Raw genomic sequence first — 22,634 nt, 5'->3', positions numbered from 1 at the left:
CTGGACTTACTGTAGAGGACAAAATGTCCGGTATTGGTGCCGATGCGGTACCTCTGTATTCGTAAAAATGCTCCGATACTACTACACTGATACCACTTCACCAACCTTACATTTCCATGTAGATTTTTTTTTTTTAGACTTTTGTTACTCTCAAGAAGTAATCTTTTGTTTCTTTGGCTTTATTTTGTAGTTGAGGTAACATGACATCTGCACTGCTACTTGTTTGTATATCTTCTTTATCTCTTATTTAAGACTGTGCGACGTAAATGCAGTTGGATGTAAAAATGTCAGTAATGACAAGTTGTTACACTAAAAAAGTGTTACATTTGACCATGTTCATAAAACTTTTGTTATTGCAGAACTTTTTATTAAAAAACCCACATTTTCATCACAGTTGCAAGACATAACGGCATTATCAATAATCGGTTCACGGTGTGGGCCAGTACTCAAATAGAAGCACCGGTACTTGTTGTCATACTCTGTCCGAAAAAAAATCAGTGTATCCCTAGAAAAATAAGCACTAATTTGACTCTTTAAGTACGAGTTAAAAAGTACAAAATGATTTTTGTAATTTTTACTTTCAATTCCTTGTCACCTCTGAGAGAGTTCTTCAGAAAGCAAACTACTTCATCTTCTTACTAAAAGTTTTTCTTCTTTCCAATTGTGAGCGTGCGAACGCGTGCAGCTCGGGGGAATGCGGCGGAAATCTCATTACTGGCAAAATGTTGGCTCGGGGGCACACGAGGCGCCCCCCTGCATGGCAAGCGGGCTCGTTTCCAGCGTGGGAATGTGGCGCTGCCGGTTTTGAGCGCGGGGTCAGGCCGTCACGACGCCACTGATTTAACGAGCCAAGAGGTTAAACCTTAACCTGTGCACTTCCGTTGGCATCTGCTGCACTTGCAGGCGGCCTGAAGCGCATTAAAAGCCGTGCGTTGAACGTGCGCGCGCGTTTGCGCACAAACGGTCGAGCCGCTTCAACGCTTGCGGCAACATTAAGCTCGGTCTAATTCTCGGAGCGTGAGAAGAATATACGTTGGCGTCGTGGCGATTAAGAAGCGTTTGTGTCGTTTGGATGTAATTGGATCAATCATAGATGGTGTTGTTTGTATGAATTTGTGACCGTGTCAGAACAATTGCACATCTTTTACATAAGTTGAAGAAATGCTATTGTTCAGATTACATTTGCTCTGGACTGACATGAAATGAGTGTAATTATCGCTTGATTGTCTTTGATGGCCTTTTTGAAAATAGAGTAGTTCTTCAAGCATGACTGTTTCAGCATGGGAGGCATTTACACATCTAGAACTAAGGCGGCATTCAAAAAATGTCAATTAGTGTCTTCAGCGTTATGAATGGAATTATATGAAAATGATCCGTATTCACTAGTAACGCGTGTGCATACTACATGACTTCCTGTTTTCCCTTCCTGGGAGGAGCTGGCATCCAGCAGCTTTATATCAACACGGGACTTGAATTTACTTTTTTATTTTTTATTTTTTGAGCGATGACGTAGACTGGCGACATTAGCTTCTCGCTAAGCTCATTAGCTTGTCAGCTTCCTTGGCCTCTGCCGGGTCCTTAGATCAATTTCCATGTTCTCGGGTCATTAGATGAGTCACTTCCAAAGGCGGGGAATGGACCCGAGATGATGATCACTCACGAGGGAGGAAGACGAGGGGAGTGCTGGGCGGGAGGGGGGGGGTCTTAGTTGTCCTCCCTGCATGTGATCTGATAGATGGAAGCAAGAGTCACGCAGAGTTGAAAGTTGAAAATTGGGTCGAAGCGGGTGGTCCGCCCGTTCCCGTCGTTCCGTTTCAGCGGTTAGCGTGTTGTCCAGGCCGCGTACGAGCTGGACCGCTCGCCGTGGAAAGGCGTTGACAGCCAGACAAGCAAACGAGTGCTCCCGTAATGTCATGGAGTACACATACTTTGTTGCTGATACAATGTGCACTTTTATTCTGATACATTTCCCCTAACCATCTTCGGGCTTTTGATAGAAAGCCTACTAGAACAGCAGAATTTTATTTGGGGTTAATCAGAGGGATTTTCAAGGTGGTAGGTGTGTGCTGATTCCCATTTAAAAGAGGTTTAAATGTGATTAGTTCATTCTGAACACAGCCGCATCCCCATTTATAAGAGGGTGTGCACACTTGTGCAACCACATTATCTCAGTTATTATTAATTCCACTCATGAATTATTTATTTCAATTTAAATTTTGATTGCGTTTGTACAGGTTGTAAGTCACGTTAATGGTGGAAAATGTTTTGAAATGATTTATCATGGCTTCATTTTTTGAACAGGGGTGTGTAGACTTTTTCTGTAGACAGTCTTGGTGCAGAAAATGACTTTTTTTCCTCATGTTTTTCCCGTTAAACTTTGTTTACACATACTGTATGTAAAACAACTTTTTTCCTGTAACGTACTTTTTTCCCCTCGTAATTTTGACTGAAATTTTTTAAAAATGTATACACAGTATGTAATATTACATACTTTTTTAAACATGTTGACTTTTTCTCATTATATATTTGTAATATTTAGTCAATAGATTAGAAAAAAACCAGATGAATCGCAACATTTTCTGTAAATCGCAATTAATTGAGATTCATTTAGTTCCAAATCAATCACGATTAACTGCATTTTTTTCTACTTAAGACCGAAGCTTGTAACAGATGTTCCATGTTTTTTTCTTGCAGCGTTGACTATTCTCTTAATTTTCCTTTCCCCACCCGCCCTGTGTGAACTCAAATAAATATCACTACTCAGGACTTTAAAAGTGCACTCAAATCCTCATTTAAAACTCTCCCTGGCTGATTCCGTTCTTTGTTCTTTATTTTAACCCTTCGGGAATAAACAGACACTAAATGCAAATAAGCTCTCCTCAGCCTTCTCTCAAATTGATCTTTTTTTTTTTTTTTTTTTCTCTCTCTCTCTTCCCCCAAAGTGTAAACAGATTTCTGGGTGTATTTTAGGATCTTAGATCACCTCCCAGCAGACGCACGTTAATCTGCCTGCTAATCTCCAATTAAAGTCCCCATGAAGTGTTTGTCCAATACAGCCGCCACCTCTGCTCCATCCTCCTCCGACGCTTTTAACTCGCTATTCCAATGTCACACACGCACACACATTTGTGTGTGTGTGTGTGTGCGCTGCATGGATTGACCTAGATTGAGCCAGCGAGTCATTTCTGCAGACACAAAGAAGGATTAGCAGAGATTAAAAATGACATCGATTGAAGAGTAGGCCAATAAGGCCTATTATAATTACTGTCCAAACATTTAGCAAAGATATATAAATATAGAATAATTGTAATAACAACAGTGGGCTGTGGCTAATCCGGTCAGTAGAAGTTTGGTGTTGAGATTTCCCTGCTGCAACCAGAGCAAAGGGAACAATGGAACAAGCGAAGAAAAGGGAAATAAGTCTTATGGCAGATTATTTGCAAAACCAATTTCAGGAAAAGCATACTAGAACATCTGAACTTTATTTGGGGTCAATCAGAGGCCCTTTAAAAGGTGGCAGGTGTGTTTTGAAATGTGGTTAATTCTGAACACAAGACACGTCCCCAGTTACAAGAGGGTGTGCACACTTGTGCAACCACATTATCTCACTTATTTTGACTGAAATACTTTTTTTCAATTGAGTTTTATAGGTTAGACATCACGTTAACAGTGGAAAAAGTTATGAAATAAATGATCTTGGTCTCTTTTTTTTATCCACAAAAACCTGACATTTGAATCGGGGTGTGTAGGCTTTAGATCAACTGGACAGCATATTTTGTTTTATGATTTAATTGAAAAAAAAAAACATTTTCGGTAATATTTTTGTCTAATATATTTGGACTTAAAAAAAAATGTAAATGTTTTTTTTTTTTCCACACTATTTGTCTTATTTTCCCATCTCTCGTCGTATTTTCTCCTTGCAATTTGCCATCGCTGATCTGGTTGTCGACGGCACAACTCCCGACGCGGCCTCAGCCCCATTTTGGAAGCGCTCCGGCATTTTTATGTGGATGTTCGGGGGCCATTAGCGCTCACTTAGGCAGCGCTCGGGGGGACTTTTAAGGCCAGCGCGCGACGGCGTGCTTATCCCCCAGGCGGCGGGATGAAACGCAGCTCGGCGAGGTGCGTGTAATAAACGTTTACAGGGTTTGGCTGCCTCGTAACTTTGTTTATGTTCCCTTTGAAACGGCCTAGCGAGGCTCTTTTAATCAGCGCCGCGTGAATGTACTCGCCCCGCAATTTCTGCCCTTTTAATGGCTTTTCAGCGGGGTGCGTCGTTTAAAGATGGCTCAGGTGTGTCAGGTCTCGAAACACACAATCCTCTTTTCATGTGACGACCAAAGACAACACAATCCATTAAATTGCGCCTTGTAATTATTGGAAGGAAAGTCGCGAATGTGTATGTAATTTAGTCACACCGACTTACGAGTAGGGATGGGAACTGAGAAGAATTTAACAATTCCGATTCCGTCATCGATTGTCATTGGGTGAGGGGATGAAATAATACAAATGATACCTGATATCATTGAGGAAATAATAAGAAAAAATGTGTTTTTGAGAAAAAAGGCTTATCGTTTTGATGAAAAACTCTATTTTGCTAAACCAATTCGAGAAGGTTTTTGTATAATTTAGAAAACGATTTTCAGCAACCTTTCCTAAAAAATAAAAACATTTGACTTTCGATGGTAAGTTGGGTAATTTAATGTTATTTTTGCATCATTTTGGGAATATTCTGTGTATAATAAGACTTTTTAAAAGATTTTTTTCAGAAAAAAGCAGTATATTTAGGTTTTTAAATAGTTGTATATTTACAAGACAAATGTCAAATTGCAAATGTTATTTACACATTTTATTAGCAGTCATTCTTGAAGGCTTAATCCACCCTGAAAAGCTGTATGGTTGCCATTTCAACTCCGAACTGCCTTGACAGGTTTCCTTTTCCATCGCTAGTCTAATATAGAATGGAGAATTTATTTATTTATTTCTGAGAAATATTTTTAATAATCCTCCTTTCATGTAAGCAACCAAAGCCCAAACCCTCAAATTCTGCCTTGTGATGAACAGAAGCAGCATGAATGCTCGCTTTGTCTTCTTTCATTCTTGAGTTGAACTTTTCAAAGATGAGATGACGACCATTGCACGTCAACCGTGACCTTTACCGTCCAAACATCATTTTATGACCTTCAGTCATCCTCCTCTTCAAATTGCTTCCTTTGTTTCCTACTGGTTATTCTAAGGCCAAATGAATCGCCATTTTGAGTAGTTTGATGAGTCGCCTTACGATACGAAATTCTTATATTCTTTAAAAACCCAACCCCCAAAGCCAGTTTCAATGCGCAACACGATATTTGGCATGAAATTTGAACCACATATACGCGACGGATGGACCACACCAATTTGGGAACGATTGGAGTTTTCTTCATGGTGTGTGGGCAGAGCGTGGCGGTAAAGTTTGATACGTCGCCATTCTAATCAGTCGTCTTTGAAAAATCAGCCCCCCAAGCCTGTTTCATTTCGTGACATAATATTTGGTAGACGCGTCTATCATGAGTAGACTCACAAAAAAGTCTCAAGAAGCCTGATGCGAAAAGAAACAGGAAGTCGGCCATTTTGCTTTGAGGCGGTCATTTCAGGAGGATTTTGGCCTTCCACTGGATGCACTAAAAGTCTGGCTGATAAGGTTCCAGTTGAACTCGAGACTGCCTTGACCAGATGCCTTTTTCATAGATTGAACCTTTTAGTGGTCACGTAATTTTCAGGGAAAAAAATGCTACATTTTTAAAGAAAAAAAGTCATACATTTTGACTTAAAAAAAAAAAACCAGTATATTTATTTAATAGTATATTTGCAGTAATTCCTGACTATTTGAAGGTCTAGCCCACCTTGAAAGGTATTAAGGTTGCCATTACGACCCCCGACTCCCAAGACAGGTTTGTCTTGTCCATAGCTAGCCTCTTCTCCTCCTCCAGAAGTGTTCCCCCCCCCCGGACGGATGTTCTTGTGACTCAGCTGCAGACCGACCTCAGCTGTCAGATAAAAGGTCGCGTGTGTAAACAAGTCGGGGCGACGGCGCGTCCAAACAGAAATGCTGAAATGGAAACACATCTGTAACGGATGTTTCTGGGCTGACGTAAGGCGTGAGCCGCGACCGCTTCAAGCCCGACCGCCGCCTGCCGTGATGAGACGGGGGTGCGCGGAGGTGGGAATGGGGAAGAGGGGGGGGGGGGGGGGGGGGGGGCTTGTCGTTCATTTTTAAGGGGGAAAAAAAGGTGCTTATTTTCAAGCATCTCATTTTTTTTTTTAGAAAAACTGACTTCAGAAAAAAAGTTGCATATTTTCATGAATGTTGTATAGTTCAAGAATTTTGAGAATAAAGGTATTGAGTTTTAGAGTGGAAAAAAAACATTTTAATTAATAAAAAAATATATATTTTTGAGAAGTGTTTTTAAAAAAAATCATGAAAAAGTTGTAATTGTTTTAAGAAAAAAAGTTATTTTTCATTCATCTATTTTGAATTGGAAAAAATATACATTTTGTAAATGTCATATTTTAGAGGAAATGAAAATACTTTGAAGAAGTGGTACAATTCCAAGGTAGAAAATAGCATATTTTTTAGGAAAAGAAATTTTACATTTTCCAAGGAAAAGTAAAAAAAAATAAAAAAATTCCAAATGTCTGAATTTCGGCCAAAAAAAAGATATTTTTTTCATTAAATTTTCAACAAAAGTCATAGATCTTAGAGGAAAAATGTTTATTTCATGGGGGAAAAAATTAACAATTGTATATTTTGAGGGTAACTAACTTTTTTTTTTTAGAATTATCTTAGGAAATTTTGAAGGAAATTTTTTATTTTATTGTATATGTATTTGTGTTGTATGGAGGAAAGAGAGTCATATTTTTTGAAAACAAAAATTGCATATTTCCCCCCAAAAAGTCAGACATTTTTGATGGGGGGAAAAAAAAGTCATATTTTTTTGCTGAATAATTTTAGTTTATCAGTTTATTTTTGAAAGGGGACAATGCAATTTCATAAAACACATGAAGTACACATGGTTAAAAAAGCCAGAATTAGCCAGAAGGCTAGTTTTCATCTGTAGTCCCCTGGCCATGATGTCAAAAAGCAGTATGTATACAATAAAAGTTGTATGTTTTCAAGAAATAAGTTGCACAGTTCAAGAAAGAAGAAGTTGGATTACACAACAAGTGGCACCTTGAGGAAGCTTTTTTTTTTTTTTTTTTTTTTTTTTAAAGGAAAGGTTGTAAATTTTACAGGAAATAAATGTTCATATTTTTACCCCCCAAAAAGTATATTTCAGGGGGAATAAGGTGGATACTTTTTAGGGAAGAAGTATTTTCGGGGCGACTGGAGATAGTAAATTTTCAAGCATTTCTTATAATTATTATTATTATTTTAGAACAAAAAAATATATATTTTGAGATTTACATTTTTTTTATTATTATTATTATTTTTATTTTTTTTTTAAAGAAAAAAAGTCACGCAATTCCAAAGAAAAGTTATACATTTTCGAGAGGCGAAAAAAAGCAAGTGATGGATACTTGCGCGCTGACGTCAGGCAGCTGACTCCATGAAGGAGCGCGAACCGTGACCGCTCGGAGCCCGACCGCCGCCTGCGGTGGCGGGTAGCGGGCAAGTGGAGGTGGGGCGATGGACTCGGGGGGGTCTTGCGGACAACCGGGAAGGCTTTGGGTTTGTAATTAGCAGAGAAATGCAGGATGTCTAACAGCTGGATGGGATTTCAGCGCACCCCCTCAGTAGCCCCCCGATGCCAGGTTGTTATCTGCACCCCTCATTGGCTCCCCCCCCCCCCCCCCAGACCACCTGATGGGAGCTTGAATTACATTAGCACCCCCCGGACAGGGAGGGAGCGGGGGTCCCCCTAAACCTCTTTTGTATTCATCTCACACACGCAAAAAGGTTTTGTAAACAATAAAGGTCTTACATTTTTGACCCCAAAAATTTTTGCTTTTCCCGAAAAAAGTTACATTTTGAAAAAAGTTATATAATTTCCAGGGAGAAAGTTGTGTAATCTCAAGGGGAAAAAAGAAAAAAAAGATTTTTTTTTTAGAATAAATAAAGTAGATTTTCAAGGAAATAAACTGCATATTTTCATGAAAGAAAAGTTGTATATTGAAAATATAGTACAGTTATGAGAAGAAACAAAAATCGGGGGGAAAAAAGGATGCATGTTTAGAACAATTTTTTTTTTCTCTTTTGGGCCAAACGAAATTGCATATTTATGAAAAAAATGCCACATTACCTTTTATAAAAAGTTGTCTATTTTTAAAGTTATGTATTTTTTAGAGAAAAATCCAGACATAAATGTTGCATTTTTTTAAGAAATACGTGACATTTTTTAGAATAAAGGTATGAAGTTTTTGGAGTGGAGAAAAAAAAATGCAAATTTTAGAGGGAAAAAAAATCTTATACATTTATGAGAACAAGTCATGTAACAAGCTTACATTTTTCAGAAAAGAAGTACAATAGTTTTCGAAAAAAAATCATATTTAAAAACAAAAAACTATTTTTTCAGAAAAAAAAAGTTTCGTTTCAAAGAAAAAGTTAGACATTTTCATGAACATTTTTTTGCGTTACACCCCCTGGGGGGGTTCCTCTTAAACGTTCTCCGATTAATCAAACAAAAGGAAGTGTGGACTGGCACATGTGCTCCACATCGGCGTGCCGGCGAGCGTGAAACCAGATGAAACGTTGTGATGAGTGTCCGCGTTCGCGTGGACCACACACACACACGCACACATTTATATAAACACACATGCGAACGGCCACAGTCGCACTCTCAGTTCGCCGCAAGCACTTAAACGCTGGCTCGCCGACGCGCTGCGCAAACGTTTGGAACCACCCAGAGCGCGATGAGAAGCCAGTGGGACTTAATCACACGCTAGCTTCATTAGCAACCCACCCACACCAACATGTCAAATTTTGCTTCGACTCTGCTGTCGTTCCCGCAGATGTTTTCCACTTTCATAGAGCAAAGTATGCTTCGAAGATAAGCGATGAAATTGCATGTAGCGTCTCCAACAAGTTTGTACACTTTGACTGGTTGCCCAATATTTTATATCTTTTCATGGGACAACACTAGGGATGAGCGAGTACCGATACCAGGTATCGGATACCGGCCTAATTTCAAGAAAGTCGCACGTGTTCAAAAGTCTTTGGGGGAATTTTTTAAGATTTTTTTGTGTGTGGGGGGGGGGGGGGGGGGAGTTGTATATCTTTAGAGAACATTTTTGGGGGGCATTTTTATGCGGTCACGAGGAGCACATGTTCATTAGCTGACAAAAAATGGATGCCAGCTCATTGCGGAGGCCTTCGAGTACAATAGCTTGAATTTCTTCTTGTTGGCTGCGGCCCGTGTCATTATCTTAACCTCCCTCCTCCCCTCCTCCTCTGTAATCTTTTTGACCTCGGGAAAGCAACCCCGCTAATATTCTTACTGTGGGGCTTATTATGCGGCGCTCCCGCGTCACCTGAAGGCATTTTCAAAAACGGGAACACATTTATTTCTTCTCCCACTGCGCTCACAAGCTTAAGAATACAAAGCTGTGGTCGGGCCACAATGAAACAAAGTCATATATTTTCAGAATTTTTCAAACTTTTTTTCTGAAAAAGCATCTATTTTCAAGGAAATAAATACATCGAGAAAAAAAACGTTTTATTTTTCTTTGTTTTTTTAAGTTGCATGTTTTAGAAAAAGAAAATTTAGAATTTTTGAGAAAATAATTTTATATATATTTTCAGATTAAAAAAAATAATAATAATAAAAGTACTCATTTTTCATTGTAATATTTTTGCGAAAAAGTTACATGTCAGGAAAAAAATTCATAAACTTTATAGGAAAAAAAGTTCCATATTTCTGTTTCATATTTTATTTATATATATATATAAAGCATAGAACATGCAAACCCCACACAGGCGGGGCCGGGATTTGAACCCAAGTCCTCAGAACTGCGAGGCGGATGTGCTAACATATTTATTTTGGTTTTTTTAAGAAGGAAAGTCAGATGTTTTCTTAGGAAAAGATTGGCTATTTTCAAGAAAGAAATTCCTGTTGTAGAGGGGAAAAGCCTATATTTATTAGAAGAAAAAGAGAAAAAAAGTGTATTTTCAAAAAAAAGTTGTATGGTATATTTAAAAAGTCTATATTCTACTGAAAAATATATATTTATATATATTATGTATATTGTTTATTTTATAAAAAAATGTCATCCCCAAAAATTTTTTGAAGAAAGGTTATTCCAGAGAAAAAAAGTTTAAGAATTTTATTTTACATTATCGGGAGAGAAAACATTGGATATTTTCAAGATGTTTTTAATTTTCAAAAGAAAAAAATACATACAAAAAAAAGTATGTTATCAAAACATTACAGGGAAAATTTGCAACATTATGACAATTTTCATGTTTTTCAGAAAAATATTGTGACAAGGAAGTCACAACAAAGTCATAATGTTAGAAGAATAGGGAGATAATTCCATGTCATTGTCATCTTTGCCTGACAAATATTTGAGGCAAATGTGTGTATTGTTTTTTTTTTTTCAGTTGAGCAGCTTGTTTGTTTTAAAGATAACATCTGCGTATCGTTCGGCAGGCGCCGCGACGACGAAAAAAAAGTCTGCCTTCACAAAGATGACAACGCTCGGACAGCACACGTGATCATCAATAGAAAATTGTCGTTTGAAACGGACATTTTAGGCTCGTTTTGACCATTTCCGAAGACATTTTCTTTTCCTATTTATCATTTGATTTCTGATCTGAACTGGCTATACAAGGCCGATGAACTATGCTAGGAAAAGACCAGTTGACCTTCGGCGCACAAAATTTGGTAGACGTGCCTAACACGAGTAGACCGCCAAAATCGTTTCTAGAAGCTATGCCCGGAAAACACTAGAACGCAGCCATTTTGCTTTGAAGTAGCCATTTGGCCGTCATTTTGGACATTTCCCCTGAAAAGCCAACTTGTCCCCAGAATATTTTTTTAAAATTCAGTTTCATTAAGAATTGGTGTTTCATAAGTAGACCAAGAAGGCATATCTGAAAATGTCTGCCATTTTGGTTTGAAGCGGCCATTTTCGGGTCAATTTTGACCATTTCCTTTAAAAAAAAAAAAAAAAAAAAAAAAGTTGTCCCCGTAAATTTTGAAAAATTCAGCCCCCAGAGCCAGTGTCACTGAGCAACGTGTGAACAAACCTCCCAAAAAGTTTCAAGATGCCATTCCTCAAAAGGCGCAGGAAGTCTTCCATCGCGGTTTAAAGCGGCCGTTTGAAAGATTCCTGCAAGTGTGCAGCTAACAGCACCCAAAGGACCCGCGTACGTGTTGGAGGGCAGCGGTCCAGCTTCCTGCCGGACAGGAAATTCAACTTCCTGCTGTGATTAATGTGACGGCTCTCGGGGAGGGGGGCTGAAAGTGGGGGGGGCCTCCCACACACAGCGCCCCCACATTTCACTCTCAAAGTCAGCCTTTGTTTGCAGGCCACACACACACACCGGAGAAAAGATCATTTCAGTGGCTCGTTGCAACATCTCGGCACTGAGATTGTTTATTTCTTTAGCGCCCTCCCTGACCCTCAACGGACCTCCGCCCACCTTTTATGGGTTCACGGGGGGTCGGGATCCAGTCACACTGGTGTTTCTCAGACCGGTGTCACGACGAGGAATGTAAACACACACGGGGAAATGGACAATTTTTTTTGTGTGCGCGTGATAGTGACTTAGATACATATATTTTCCAAAAAAAAGTGCGAGAAAGGAGGGAAGTGAGAGGAGGAGGAAGGAAGGGTGCTTTTTAACATTTCGTGTTCTCCTCCAGCCCCCACACTTTGCAGATAATGGTTGCCAAGGTGACTCGGGAGAGAAAGGGAAAGTATGCGGCGCTTCTCGCGAGAAGCAAAACCCGAGGCACATTTCGCAGTGATATAGCACCTTAAAAAACACACACACACACACACAAGTTCTTTACAGCCAAGAGGAAAAAAACGTGTTTATTCAGCCATGGATTTCACATTGTGGAAAAAAAAAAAAAAATGTACAAAATAATGCCATAGAAATTGAATGAGTCATGACATAAATGACAACAAACCAAATCTCAATTAGCAACACGTGGACTCAGTTCTTGAATTTATTATTATTTTTTGGGTCTTTAGGAACATACGCGCATAAATATTTATCAGGATAAAAGCAGTGTTGTTGGAGCTCAAAATGTTCATCATAGCAACCAACACCGTGATCCCAAGAAAAAAGAAAAAAAAAAAAAAAGCCCTTTCTTAGATGCCAAACTTCTTAATCTGACTAAAACACAGTGAAACTACTCGAGATGAAATGCAGAGGAAAAAGGAAGGTGTTACTGTCATCACATTTTTATATTTTTCGAAATGAATAAATGCTGGCCAGGGCAACCAACTTTGCGTTGAAAGCGATTGCTACCGCCGCAGCGGCACCTGACGGGCGCGACAATGCCATCCGATGCGACGTCCGAAACTCTTTCGCCGGAGCGTTGGAAGGGGGCTCATGCAACACAGATGCGAAGCCGTTACTGTTTTTCACTTTAAATGGCAAATATTCGAATGATCGTTTTTTTTTTTTTTTTTACTTAACAGGGCGGGAGAAGTGAGTGCCGAGTGTTAATGCAACACAGCTGCGGAGCGGTTCTTCAATTTCTTCAGTTTAAGCAGTACGTGACGTAGACGCTGCTATATATTTTGTTGTGCCTTTCGCACACGGAACCTAGCAAGGTGGAATAATACCGCAACATAATGGCCGCTGACGTCCGCAAATTAGACGCGTGACGTATAAAACAGATGTCCGATGTCCGACAGTCTGCTGTAATGTTGAAAGTCCAGTCCAAGTCGATGAATCGATGATGTCATTGAAATTCTTTCAGCGGTGCCCAACTTTTGTTTGCTTTCACGTAAAGACATATTTCCACAGGCTGGAATATTTAAAAAAAAAAAAACAAATGTAAGGATTTGAAGCTTTCCGAACACAACTGTATCGCGTTTGTTTTGAAACGTGAGCAGGGGCACGACCGCACAGTTAACCAGGAAACCCCCGCCCATTCGTCCCGCAGACAGCTGCGAGGATCGTAGCGTTCTTGGCGTCGCTCGCCGTTAGTCACCGCGGGTCATCACGTGACGCGCTCGCCTCATCTGCGGCTAATTGTTGCACTTTTCCGGGGGCCTTGAGGAGGAGCTGCGGGGGCGTTGGCGGAGGCGTGCGCGACGGCTGATTTAAAGCAGGTTTCGCGGCGCTGCGTCGGAATTCTTTTGGCTCGACATCACAACCCCCACCCCACCCAGCGGCCTTCGCGGCCTCACGCTGTGGGAAATCTGAGCTTCCTCCTCGTTAAGACTGCACAACCCACGGCGTGACCAGGTGCCCACCCTCCCGCACGCAGAGGAGAAATAAATTGCATGAAATAACATCGCCGTAGATATCTAGTCGCTCGGTGTGCGGGCCGCTCTCATTGCTGAGCACAGCCCTTATGATTATGTTCACTTAGTGGACTGTCCTCTCTTTTGCAATCAAATGTTTTGCAGCGCTTTTGGCACTGCGATGCCACAGCGGTTAGCGCTGCCTGGCTGACGACCCCGTCCTGTCCCGTCCTGTCCCGTCCTGTCCGATTACGTTATTACCGTCGTATTGTGTTGGTTGTTTTTGCTGCGTCCCTTGTCAAACCTCCAATAAATATCCATTACAATACAAATAACCACAGAGAGAGTCTATTAAACTCTTCAGGTGCACAGCAACAACAGGTTAACAAAAAAAAAAAAACACAAGTAGAAATTAACTTAAACGAAAGGACGAGCTGAGCAGATATGAGGAACTCACGCCAGTCGCGTCCAGTCAGCACCCGCAGGGTTAAAAAGCAGCATCGGCGACAGAAAGCGGCGTTCCCAAAACAAGGCAGCTGGCCACCCGCCCCCCCTCCCAACAAAAAAAGTTCCACCCTCAGCTCTCCACACGTCATCATAAGTGGGGTTAGGGGTCAAAGGAAGGAGCTTATTAGCGGATGAAGAGCTTTGTGCGCATTCAGTCCAAACGCATGCGAGCCTCCGCTGTCGTCCAGGGGGAAAAAAAACTAAACAAAAAAAACATCAAAATGCAGTCGAAAGCGCCACTCTGGCCCATTTGGTTCTTTTTTTTGATTGTTTGTTTTTAGTGGAGCATCCGTCTCGGATGTCTTCTCTTGGAGCGCCTCGTCACAGTCGGGAGTCCAATGGATGAAAAAAGAAAAGAAAAAAAAACCAAATCTGGAAGAGAAAAGAAATACGTTTTTTCAGTATGTTATGTTGAAATCTGAAATCAACCTGTTTTGGAGGGGTGGTCCTGTCCCCCCCCCCCCATTTTGATGTAGCAAGCCGCTAATACTAGTCCAGAATGTGCCCAGCGCCACACATCATCATTTGAGTATTAGATTCATTTTGTGAGACTGTTTTGAAACAGCGGTCAAGAAAGTCACTCAGTCGAGACTGCAGTCAAATGTTTCGATTTTAGCATCCCATCATGCCAGCCGGGAGAACCTTTAACGAGCTTCATCTGGCTTGGTCAGGCCAGCGAGATGAAGCTCCATAAAGTCTAAACGGGATCGTTGGCGGATGTTCGGACGTTACGCTTCCCTCGGGGTTGAAAGACTTTCATTACAATCTTTCCTCAGTCAGCCTTTTCCTTCCTTCTCCAGCGCCTCGCAACTCGCCTTCACCCGGCGAGCTGTCAGCCTGAACCGTCGGGCACACAAAAGGCCAGCTGAGGTTTAAATAAGTGGCAGGATTAAAGCCGTTTCGAGCCGGAGAGTAATCCCGCGCTATTAGCCGCTTCCCAGGCTTGATCCGACGTGGACGTACGCGACGGATGCTCGCCCACGCCTTCTCGTCAAGAGCCGGCAGCCATGTGTGGGCGACGGGCCCGGGGCGGCCGTCGGCCACCGGAGCGCCTCCCGCGTCGAGCCCGCTCATCGTCATCATCGCGGTTGAGGAGGGGGTCAGCGAGAAAACGCAGGCTAAAGCGACACGGTTCAGTCTCTATCTGCTTGAGTATTTATTTTTCTGATGACTTTTTACTTCTACTCCCTACAATTCACGCACCCCCCATTACGGCTATTCCCACACACTTTTGCACCGCATCCGTAGCGGCCTGCTAGCGTGCGGCCACCAAAGCCCCCCCGTCTAATTGGCCAACCGGCTAGCACTAACCTCCCCCACAGGAGCAATAAAAGTATCCTATTCTACGTCAATTACTCTCGCTGTCCTCTGGCACGTCCCCGCAGTCACTTAACCAACGCATGCAAAAGCCTCGGTCAACCCCCTCCTCCCAGGACCCCCCGCCACTCGCCTGCCTTAAGAGCCACTCCGACATTCCTTTATGCGTCCAAAGAACCTGGAAAAAGAGTCCCAAGAATAAAAAAAAAAAAAAAAAAAAAGAGCCGGCCCGAATTCAAAGGTCTTGAGGATCGACATGCTCAATATTCCCACAATACTCCGCTCTAATTCCCACGCAAAGAATTTGTGTAATGCGTGGCGGTACCACATGGTATCCCACCGCATTCCCGTACACAAGGGGGCAGAAGCACAATTAGAGGGGAAGAAGCCAGCGTTCAAGAGTTCTTAAGTGCCTGCGTTCCGCACACGATCAACTTCAAATCCAAAGCACTACAAGAATAAAATGTATGAGTCCCGGAATTCACACGAAATAGCTGCTTCAAACCAAAATGGCTGATTTCTTGGTCAATTTCAGGCGTTTTGGCGTGTCCTGTTATAATAGACACGGACACAGTTTTCTGTCCATTGGTGGAACTGCTGTCGAGGGCTAACGTTTTCAAACTTTGCACTGGACACCACTGTGTGGCTTTTGGTCACGTCGGTGAAATTCATCTGAATAATCAGTAAAGCTGCGCGTCAGAAAGCTTCATTAGCAAACCTTTTAAGGCTGCGTCACATAACATTTTGCTCGAGGGCTCAGGAGGAGAATCTAGTTGTAGACTTTGGAAAGAGGAGCTTCCGGACACAAAGCAGGGAAACTAAAAGACGAGTCGTGTCCAAGACAGACCTGAAGCTCAAGACCAAGATTATGATGGACCAAAGCTACAGAAAGAAGAAACGGATCTGATGTCTTCCATTTTAGATTAGCTCCCTTGACAAGCACAAGAAAGAAGTTTTCTTTGTGCGTATAAAAAGATGTTGCATGCTTTAGTGTCGTTCCTAATCCTGGAACTGATATTGTGTTCATTGGTACTTAGTTTTCACTGATTTTATTGAAGAGAATTCATTGATTGACGTTGATAGCTACATTTTAAGAATGATTCATGGCAAGTCTTTTTTTCCCCCCTTTTGGTAAAAGCACTATGCAAGTTAATTAAAGAGGTTTTCTAGTATTCTTAAGTGTGAGAACCTTTTCCAGCTCCGGACGTACCTGACAGAATGAGGCCAGTGGAGGTCTTCAGGCGGGCAGATGCTTCCAGGTGCTGACGAAGGCGGTGGGGATGAGGGAATACGGCACTGTGGTGATGCTGTTCCACGCATCCAGCGTGGGGTCGTAGCAGTCTAAGGTTTTGCAGCGCTGCGTGCCAAAGTAGCCGCCCACCACGTACAGTTTGTTCCCAGAGGCCACCGCCTGGCAGCTCATGCGCTTGGCCGTCACGTCGCCCACTTTAGTCCACTGGTAGCTCTCGCTGTTGAACTTGTACGCCGAGCACGCCGAGAACTCGGTGTCGCCGCCCATGACGAAGATCTGGTTGCCCAGGACGGCGGCAGCTGTGTAGCGCCACGGCTGCGGGCACGACGCCGGCACGGTCCAGCGGTTCTCCTGGGGGTCGTAGCACTGCACCTTGGGCAGCTTGTCGTGGGTGACGCCGGTCCCCCCGAAGGCGAAGAGCTTGAGCTTGACGCTGACCACCGCCGCGTTGCTCACTCCCTCCCTCAGGGGCGCCACCATGGTCCACTTGTTGGCCGCCGGGTCAAACTGCTCCACTTGTTTCAGCGACACCGAAGGCGAGGCGGGGAGGCAGCCGGTCGCCGCCGTGTGACCGCCGACCACGTACAGGCAGTGCTTGAGTTCGGCCGAGCCGTGGCCGAACCTGGCGATGAGCATGGGCGCCGCTTTGGACCATTCCTCGTGGACCGTGTCGTAGACCCACACGTCTTTGGAAACGCCATTCTCCGATCCCCGTCCCCCCGTTATGTACACCTTGCAGCCGATGGCGCAGGCGCTGAATTCCTTCCTCGGGCTGGGAATGTCCGCTTTGGGAATGATCTCCTTGGCCTTCTGGTCCACCAGGTACAACTTGTCACACATGAAGGTCTGGCCCCCGAGGAGGAAGAGGGCGTGGCTGGTCTTCCGGGGCCTGGCGCACTGGCTGTTGACCACCCCGTCGTTCTGCAGGATCCTCAGCTTACACCGGATGGCCTCGTCTACCAGCTCCTTGCTCCCGGCCTGGGCGTTGATCAGCTCCTCGGTGGAGACGTTCTCCATCAGAAAGATGGCAGGCAGTAGGGCCAGGCGGACCGTCCCGAGGAGCTGGGGGAGGTCGCGGTGGCGCCTCTCCAGGTCATAGTTGATCCAGTTCAGGGCGGCCTCGTACACCAGCCTCTCATCCTCGGTCTCCAGCTCCTCGTGGGACAAAAGCTGCACCACCATGTCTTTGGGCAGCTGGAGGAAGTCTTCAGTCTTGCAAATGGCAGGGAAGTTGCTGAGGCACATGCTCCAGGAGAGCTCTGACAGCTTGGTGCAATGGTGGGCGTCGGAGAGCAGCAGCATGCCCAGGCAGTTGGACGGGTGAAGGTTCCTCTCCAGGAATTCTGCGCAGGCATCACGGATGTCCTGGAACTCCAGCATGTCGCCGGCCTCCAGCAGCGACTCTGCGTTGTCCTCGTTGATAACCACCCGTGATGTGTACGCGTAGTCCAGCAGCAGCTCCAGCACCTCCGGGTGGACCGAGTCGCGGAAGTCCACCTCGCTGGCCTGGCTCTCGCGCAGCCCGCCGCTGAACATGGCCTCGAAGTAGCGGCTGCAGGCGGCCAGCACGGCGCGGTGGCACGGGAAGGAGCGGCTGCCGGCGTGGAGGAGCACGTCGGTGAACAGACGCTGCTGCCGCAAGGAGTTGAGGTGCATGAGGACGCTGTCGGCATACGATGACTTGTGGAACAGGTAGATGTTCATGGAGCCGGTGCTGGCCCGGGACTTCCGGTTCTCGTGGACGCACACGGACATTTTCATTGAATCCTGTAAATAAAAACAATGGGGGGGGGGGGGGGGAATCTGATGATAGTCTACTTAAAAATGATGATTATTATCCAAAAAGGTTGTTAGCCCGCCTTGGCTCACTTGCATCATTGGCCTCAAAACCCTGAAGGCCACAGTCACGCGTGAACGTTTCTCAGAAAATGGCAAGGACGGCGTCGTCTCCCGAGAATTCGAAGCATCAAAACAATTCGAGGTGACGACGAGGTAGACGCGCATGAAGGAGATGCCTGGGATTCCAGATGGCAGTCAACTATTAGGCTCGACCCCTGAGTGGTTTTCTCACTTGCTGGCATTCCAGGTATGCGTGTAGTAAAAGTTCACACAGCAGCTGGTTAGTGTTTAGCTTTGCCGGGTGCTAACAAGCGCTTTGATGGCAACAAGCATGTGGAGACAGGATGCAAAGAATTGTCCACCACTATTTGCGGCGGTTAGAGACCGAGCCTTGCTGCAAATAGTGTAAAAACGAGTAATTGACACCCCCGAAATTTTTTTTATAACTACCTCTAACAATAACTTAAACTGTGAATAGACCACCAACTGTGGTCCTAAAACACTACATCCTCGTCACTGACATAACTGATGGTTATTTTTCCTCGATCGTTGAAATGTACTCCAATGTTGGCTGTTACGTTTAACAGTAATCATTTCTATGAATTTGTCTTGGCCCAAAAAAAAAACTGTAAATGAACAACAAGTCAAGTCGCAAATAACAATTTGGACGTAACAAATGTTGTTGTTCCGCACGCATGACACTCGACGACGTTTATGTTCCAGATGAAGATGTCACCGCAAGCATCCACGCTCAAGAGGAAATATTTCACAAAGTGCAAAAACCTCAACCTGACAGGACCGGTCGCATTCCAGCGACGACAAAGGTGGTGACGCGTCACCTCGTGGCCTCTGGTTCTGCTAAGACGAAAACCACACACACACACACACACACACACTGCACCAATTTCTCACCTAACTCATTCAATTAGAAAAACGCTTCCTGGTAAATACACACTTCATCATCGTGTTACAGTCTCGCGGAGCGCAGACCTCCACCAAGGCTTGCTCAACATCCATTCATGCATTTTCTATCGCGCTCGTCCTAGTTTTATTGGACTGCTTGCAGGGCACGTCGAGACAAACGAGCGTGAGCGCTCACATTCACACCTGTGGACAATTTAGAATCAATGAAGCTAACAAGCTTTGGCCGGAGTTGCGAGTCCACCCCCGAAACCCGCGGAACTGTTAAGGTCGACGTGCTAACTACTCATCCACTGTGCCGTCTTGTCTTGATAAACATCTTAAGAGCTGAAAGGATGCCGGAACAGAGCACATGAAAAGCGGGTTTATATGTTGCATTTACACTGTTGCTCAATCTGGATCAAATCTGAATTCAGTGCTTTTGATTAATATAAGCGGCGTTCTTAAGGATTAATGAATACGTTCAAACAGCTGTAATTGCTCTTCAGTGGTGGAAATCATTTCCTGCTTTTTTGTTTTTTTTATGAAAAAAAAAAACAATCTGCGGCTAACAGTCATTCCCACGCTCTCAGCTAGCAGATCTTTCTTTTTTTTTGGAGTGAAAATAACGTTCCAAGTAATAGGCAGGGTGGTTTTTCTGTCAATTATCAGCTCAATCGTGGCTTGTTTTGTCATCGCCAAACATGACTAATGGTGCCATGAGCTCATCCTAACAATCCACAAGCATTCAGTCCACCCAAGTCTTTTTTTTTTTTTTTTTTTTTTAAATGCGCAGCCGGTGACTTTTTGAAGTATACGGCCGAATACATGCGAGTAGATGAGCATTTTGTGTTTGGAATGATTATCGAACGCTAATAATAATCCACAAATGCCAACAAACAACATCGGGGGAGCCCCAGTGAGGAAGCCTCTGGTCGCCGTCTGAGGCCCGGCTGAATGCAAACTTGAAATCATTGCCAGGTGTCCACAATCACGGACTCAGGAAGAGGGACGGGAATGTAAAGGGGAGCGGGGGAGGGTGGCGTTTTATTCACAAGTAAACATGGGGATCGGATGGGTCCACTTGGAAGAGACAAAAAGGAAAAAAGAGCGGACGCGGCGGCGACCATTGATCAGCATCAAACCTCCTCTGGATCTAATTTAGCTTCTCCCGCCAGCTGTCCTTGCACATGCGCCCGCCGAAAACTTCATTTACTCACCGGTGACACCTGATGTCGCCATTTTATTTTCTTGGGGGAAAAAACATGGACGACACCTCACATTACGCTTCAAATTAAATGGCTTCCAGATAATTTGATACATTAAAAAAAATGCCAGGGAAAATGCCAGTGAAGACTCTTCGGAACTTACCACTTACAACCCAGGCTAAAACTGGCTCCTCCCCGACAACCAGAGCTTGTCCCTCATTCAAGATGTATCATGTCAACATACTTCTTTATAGCCAATTACTGTGCTATTTTCCTATTTAGACAGGGCTTTTGTTCCAGAAAGAATACAAAAACAAGAGGGTGAGGTTTTTTTTTTTTTGGGGCAAACAATTGGAGATATGTTCCACAGAATAAAAAACACAAATAGGTAAATTTGTGGCTATCGAGGGATTATATTGAAATGATGGTTTCAATTTACTTCACAGAGACCTCAATGGCTGAAAAGAGATGTGACTGTGTTGTGTTTACACTGTCACTAAATACTCAACCTGGATCAGATCTGGATTACTTTGTTAACTTCATTACAATGCACACATGTACATGTTTGGGCTAAAAAATAACGACCGATAACATTTTCCCTCAATTCCATAACATATATTTGTATATATAATATCATATATATATGTATTGACACTATGGCCAGATTTGAAGTGACTTGTTATGAATTGAATGGCTATTATTTAGCCATTAAAGACAGTAAATCTATTAGATATTAAACTTTGAACACTATTCCTATTTATTCGCTGATATGATTCGATATTTTGGGAGGAATGCAACCTTTTGCACCATTTTAAAGGCTCCTGCCAGCTATAAAGTTATGAATTTAGCACACATACACGCAGATAAAGAATAAATAAAATATTATCACAATCATGATCATTTCTAATAGGGCCTTGTGTCTGAATATATCTACTCAGTTGAATGTATAATTTTAGTAATATCTGTCTTTCCAACTTTGTAACAATGTAAACAAATGCCCATATTAATCATTTCTGCGTCTTATTACGTGACTAAATATTTGATGAATTCCTACTCGTGGTTGCTCTTTTGTTCCTGTTGCTTTGCATACTGTATAATGATGATGCAGAGTGTAAATATCGTTGCTCGCTATCTGTCAGGTGATGCTAATAATACTATATGGAGAGTAGTAGAAATGTAATAATTAAAAAAATAAAATAAAATGAATCAAAAAAATTAGAGTCTCGTTTACCTCTTCGGGGCAAAGCAGGAGTTCAACCTCGCCCGTGGAATCCCTCGGACATTCCCGCGGTGAGAGAGCCACGATGAGAGAGCCACGATGCAGCCGCCGTGCTCGCCTCCCCTCGGTTCCTAACCCGGTCCCACCGATCCAGATCTGGGTCCAGACCCCCGCGACGTGACTCGGACGTCCGGGATGTCGGTGATGTTGAGGAGGACGCCGGTGTGCTCGCGTGGTTTCGTCTCTTGTTCTCCGGCGGAGACTTGACTGACTGAGCTCGCTCTTGCTTCGCCTCGATGCTTTGGGCTGATTGGGCGTGGTTGCGGCGGGGGGCGGGGTTTGGATAGCCCGTGGGGGCCAATCAGGTGGGAGTGGGAGGGAGGAGGGGGAGGGGTGTTGGCATGCAAAAAAACAAAACGTGCGGTCGTTTTAATACACACACACACACACTAATGTTTACCTCTGAAAGAAAATAATGTCGTTCCACTTGCCATGGGAGCAAATCCAACATTCAAAACTTCAGTGCTTCTTTTGGTCTGTCATGGACTTTTTATTTATTTTTTAAATATATATTAGGGCCAGAACATTGACTTTTGGTCTGGCATAGATATTGTCTGAGCTGGGACGGATTAATGCCATTTCAGTTATTTTCAATGGGCAAAATTGAATTGATATACGTGTGAATTGAGTTACAAGGTTGGTCATGGAATGACTTAATGAAACTCGTAAGTCAAGATGCCACTGTATATACTTTTTGTTTGGTAGTGTGTCATGTGGTTTTTGTCATGTAAAACGTGCATTTGGCTGGGAAGACGGCTTTTGTCACTGTTGCATTTCTTGGAAGAAGGAAAAAAAATACATGTGGCAACATTGACACCCAGTGGCCGATGTGATTGATTTCAGAGCGTGAAACACATAACAACGTCACTGAAATGAAGCGAGACACTCCAAAATACGTTTATTTGTTTCTTCGCGAGCACTAAAAAAG

General features: G+C 43.3%; 1 protein-coding gene across 3 annotated transcripts; it reads right to left on the bottom strand.

Annotated features, from left to right (window-relative positions):
- Positions 1–11,985: 11,985 nt before the first annotated feature.
- Positions 11,986–21,936, bottom strand: enc1 (ectodermal-neural cortex 1). 3 transcript variants are annotated; one of them, XM_061800337.1, is made up of 3 exons: positions 21,659–21,936; positions 16,439–18,247; positions 11,986–14,283 (listed from the first exon to the last, which is right to left on the bottom strand). In XM_061800337.1, the coding sequence occupies exon 2, from the start codon at positions 18,239–18,241 to the stop codon at positions 16,466–16,468; it is 1,776 nt and encodes a 591-aa protein (XP_061656321.1). In that variant the 5' UTR covers positions 18,242–18,247; positions 21,659–21,936; the 3' UTR covers positions 11,986–14,283; positions 16,439–16,465. The 3 variants fall into 3 exon arrangements, with proteins under 3 accessions (XP_061656321.1, XP_061656319.1, XP_061656320.1); XM_061800335.1 differs by lacking the exon at positions 21,659–21,936 and adding an exon at positions 19,232–21,630; XM_061800336.1 differs by lacking the exon at positions 21,659–21,936 and adding an exon at positions 19,275–21,630.
- Between the last annotated feature and the right edge of the window lie 698 nt (positions 21,937–22,634).

The sequence above is a fragment of the Phyllopteryx taeniolatus genome, chromosome 15 (genome assembly GCF_024500385.1).
Source record: "Phyllopteryx taeniolatus isolate TA_2022b chromosome 15, UOR_Ptae_1.2, whole genome shotgun sequence".
In the NCBI taxonomy this organism is placed as follows: Eukaryota; Metazoa; Chordata; class Actinopteri; order Syngnathiformes; family Syngnathidae; genus Phyllopteryx; species Phyllopteryx taeniolatus.
This window is presented reverse-complemented; position numbering and strand designations above follow the sequence as displayed.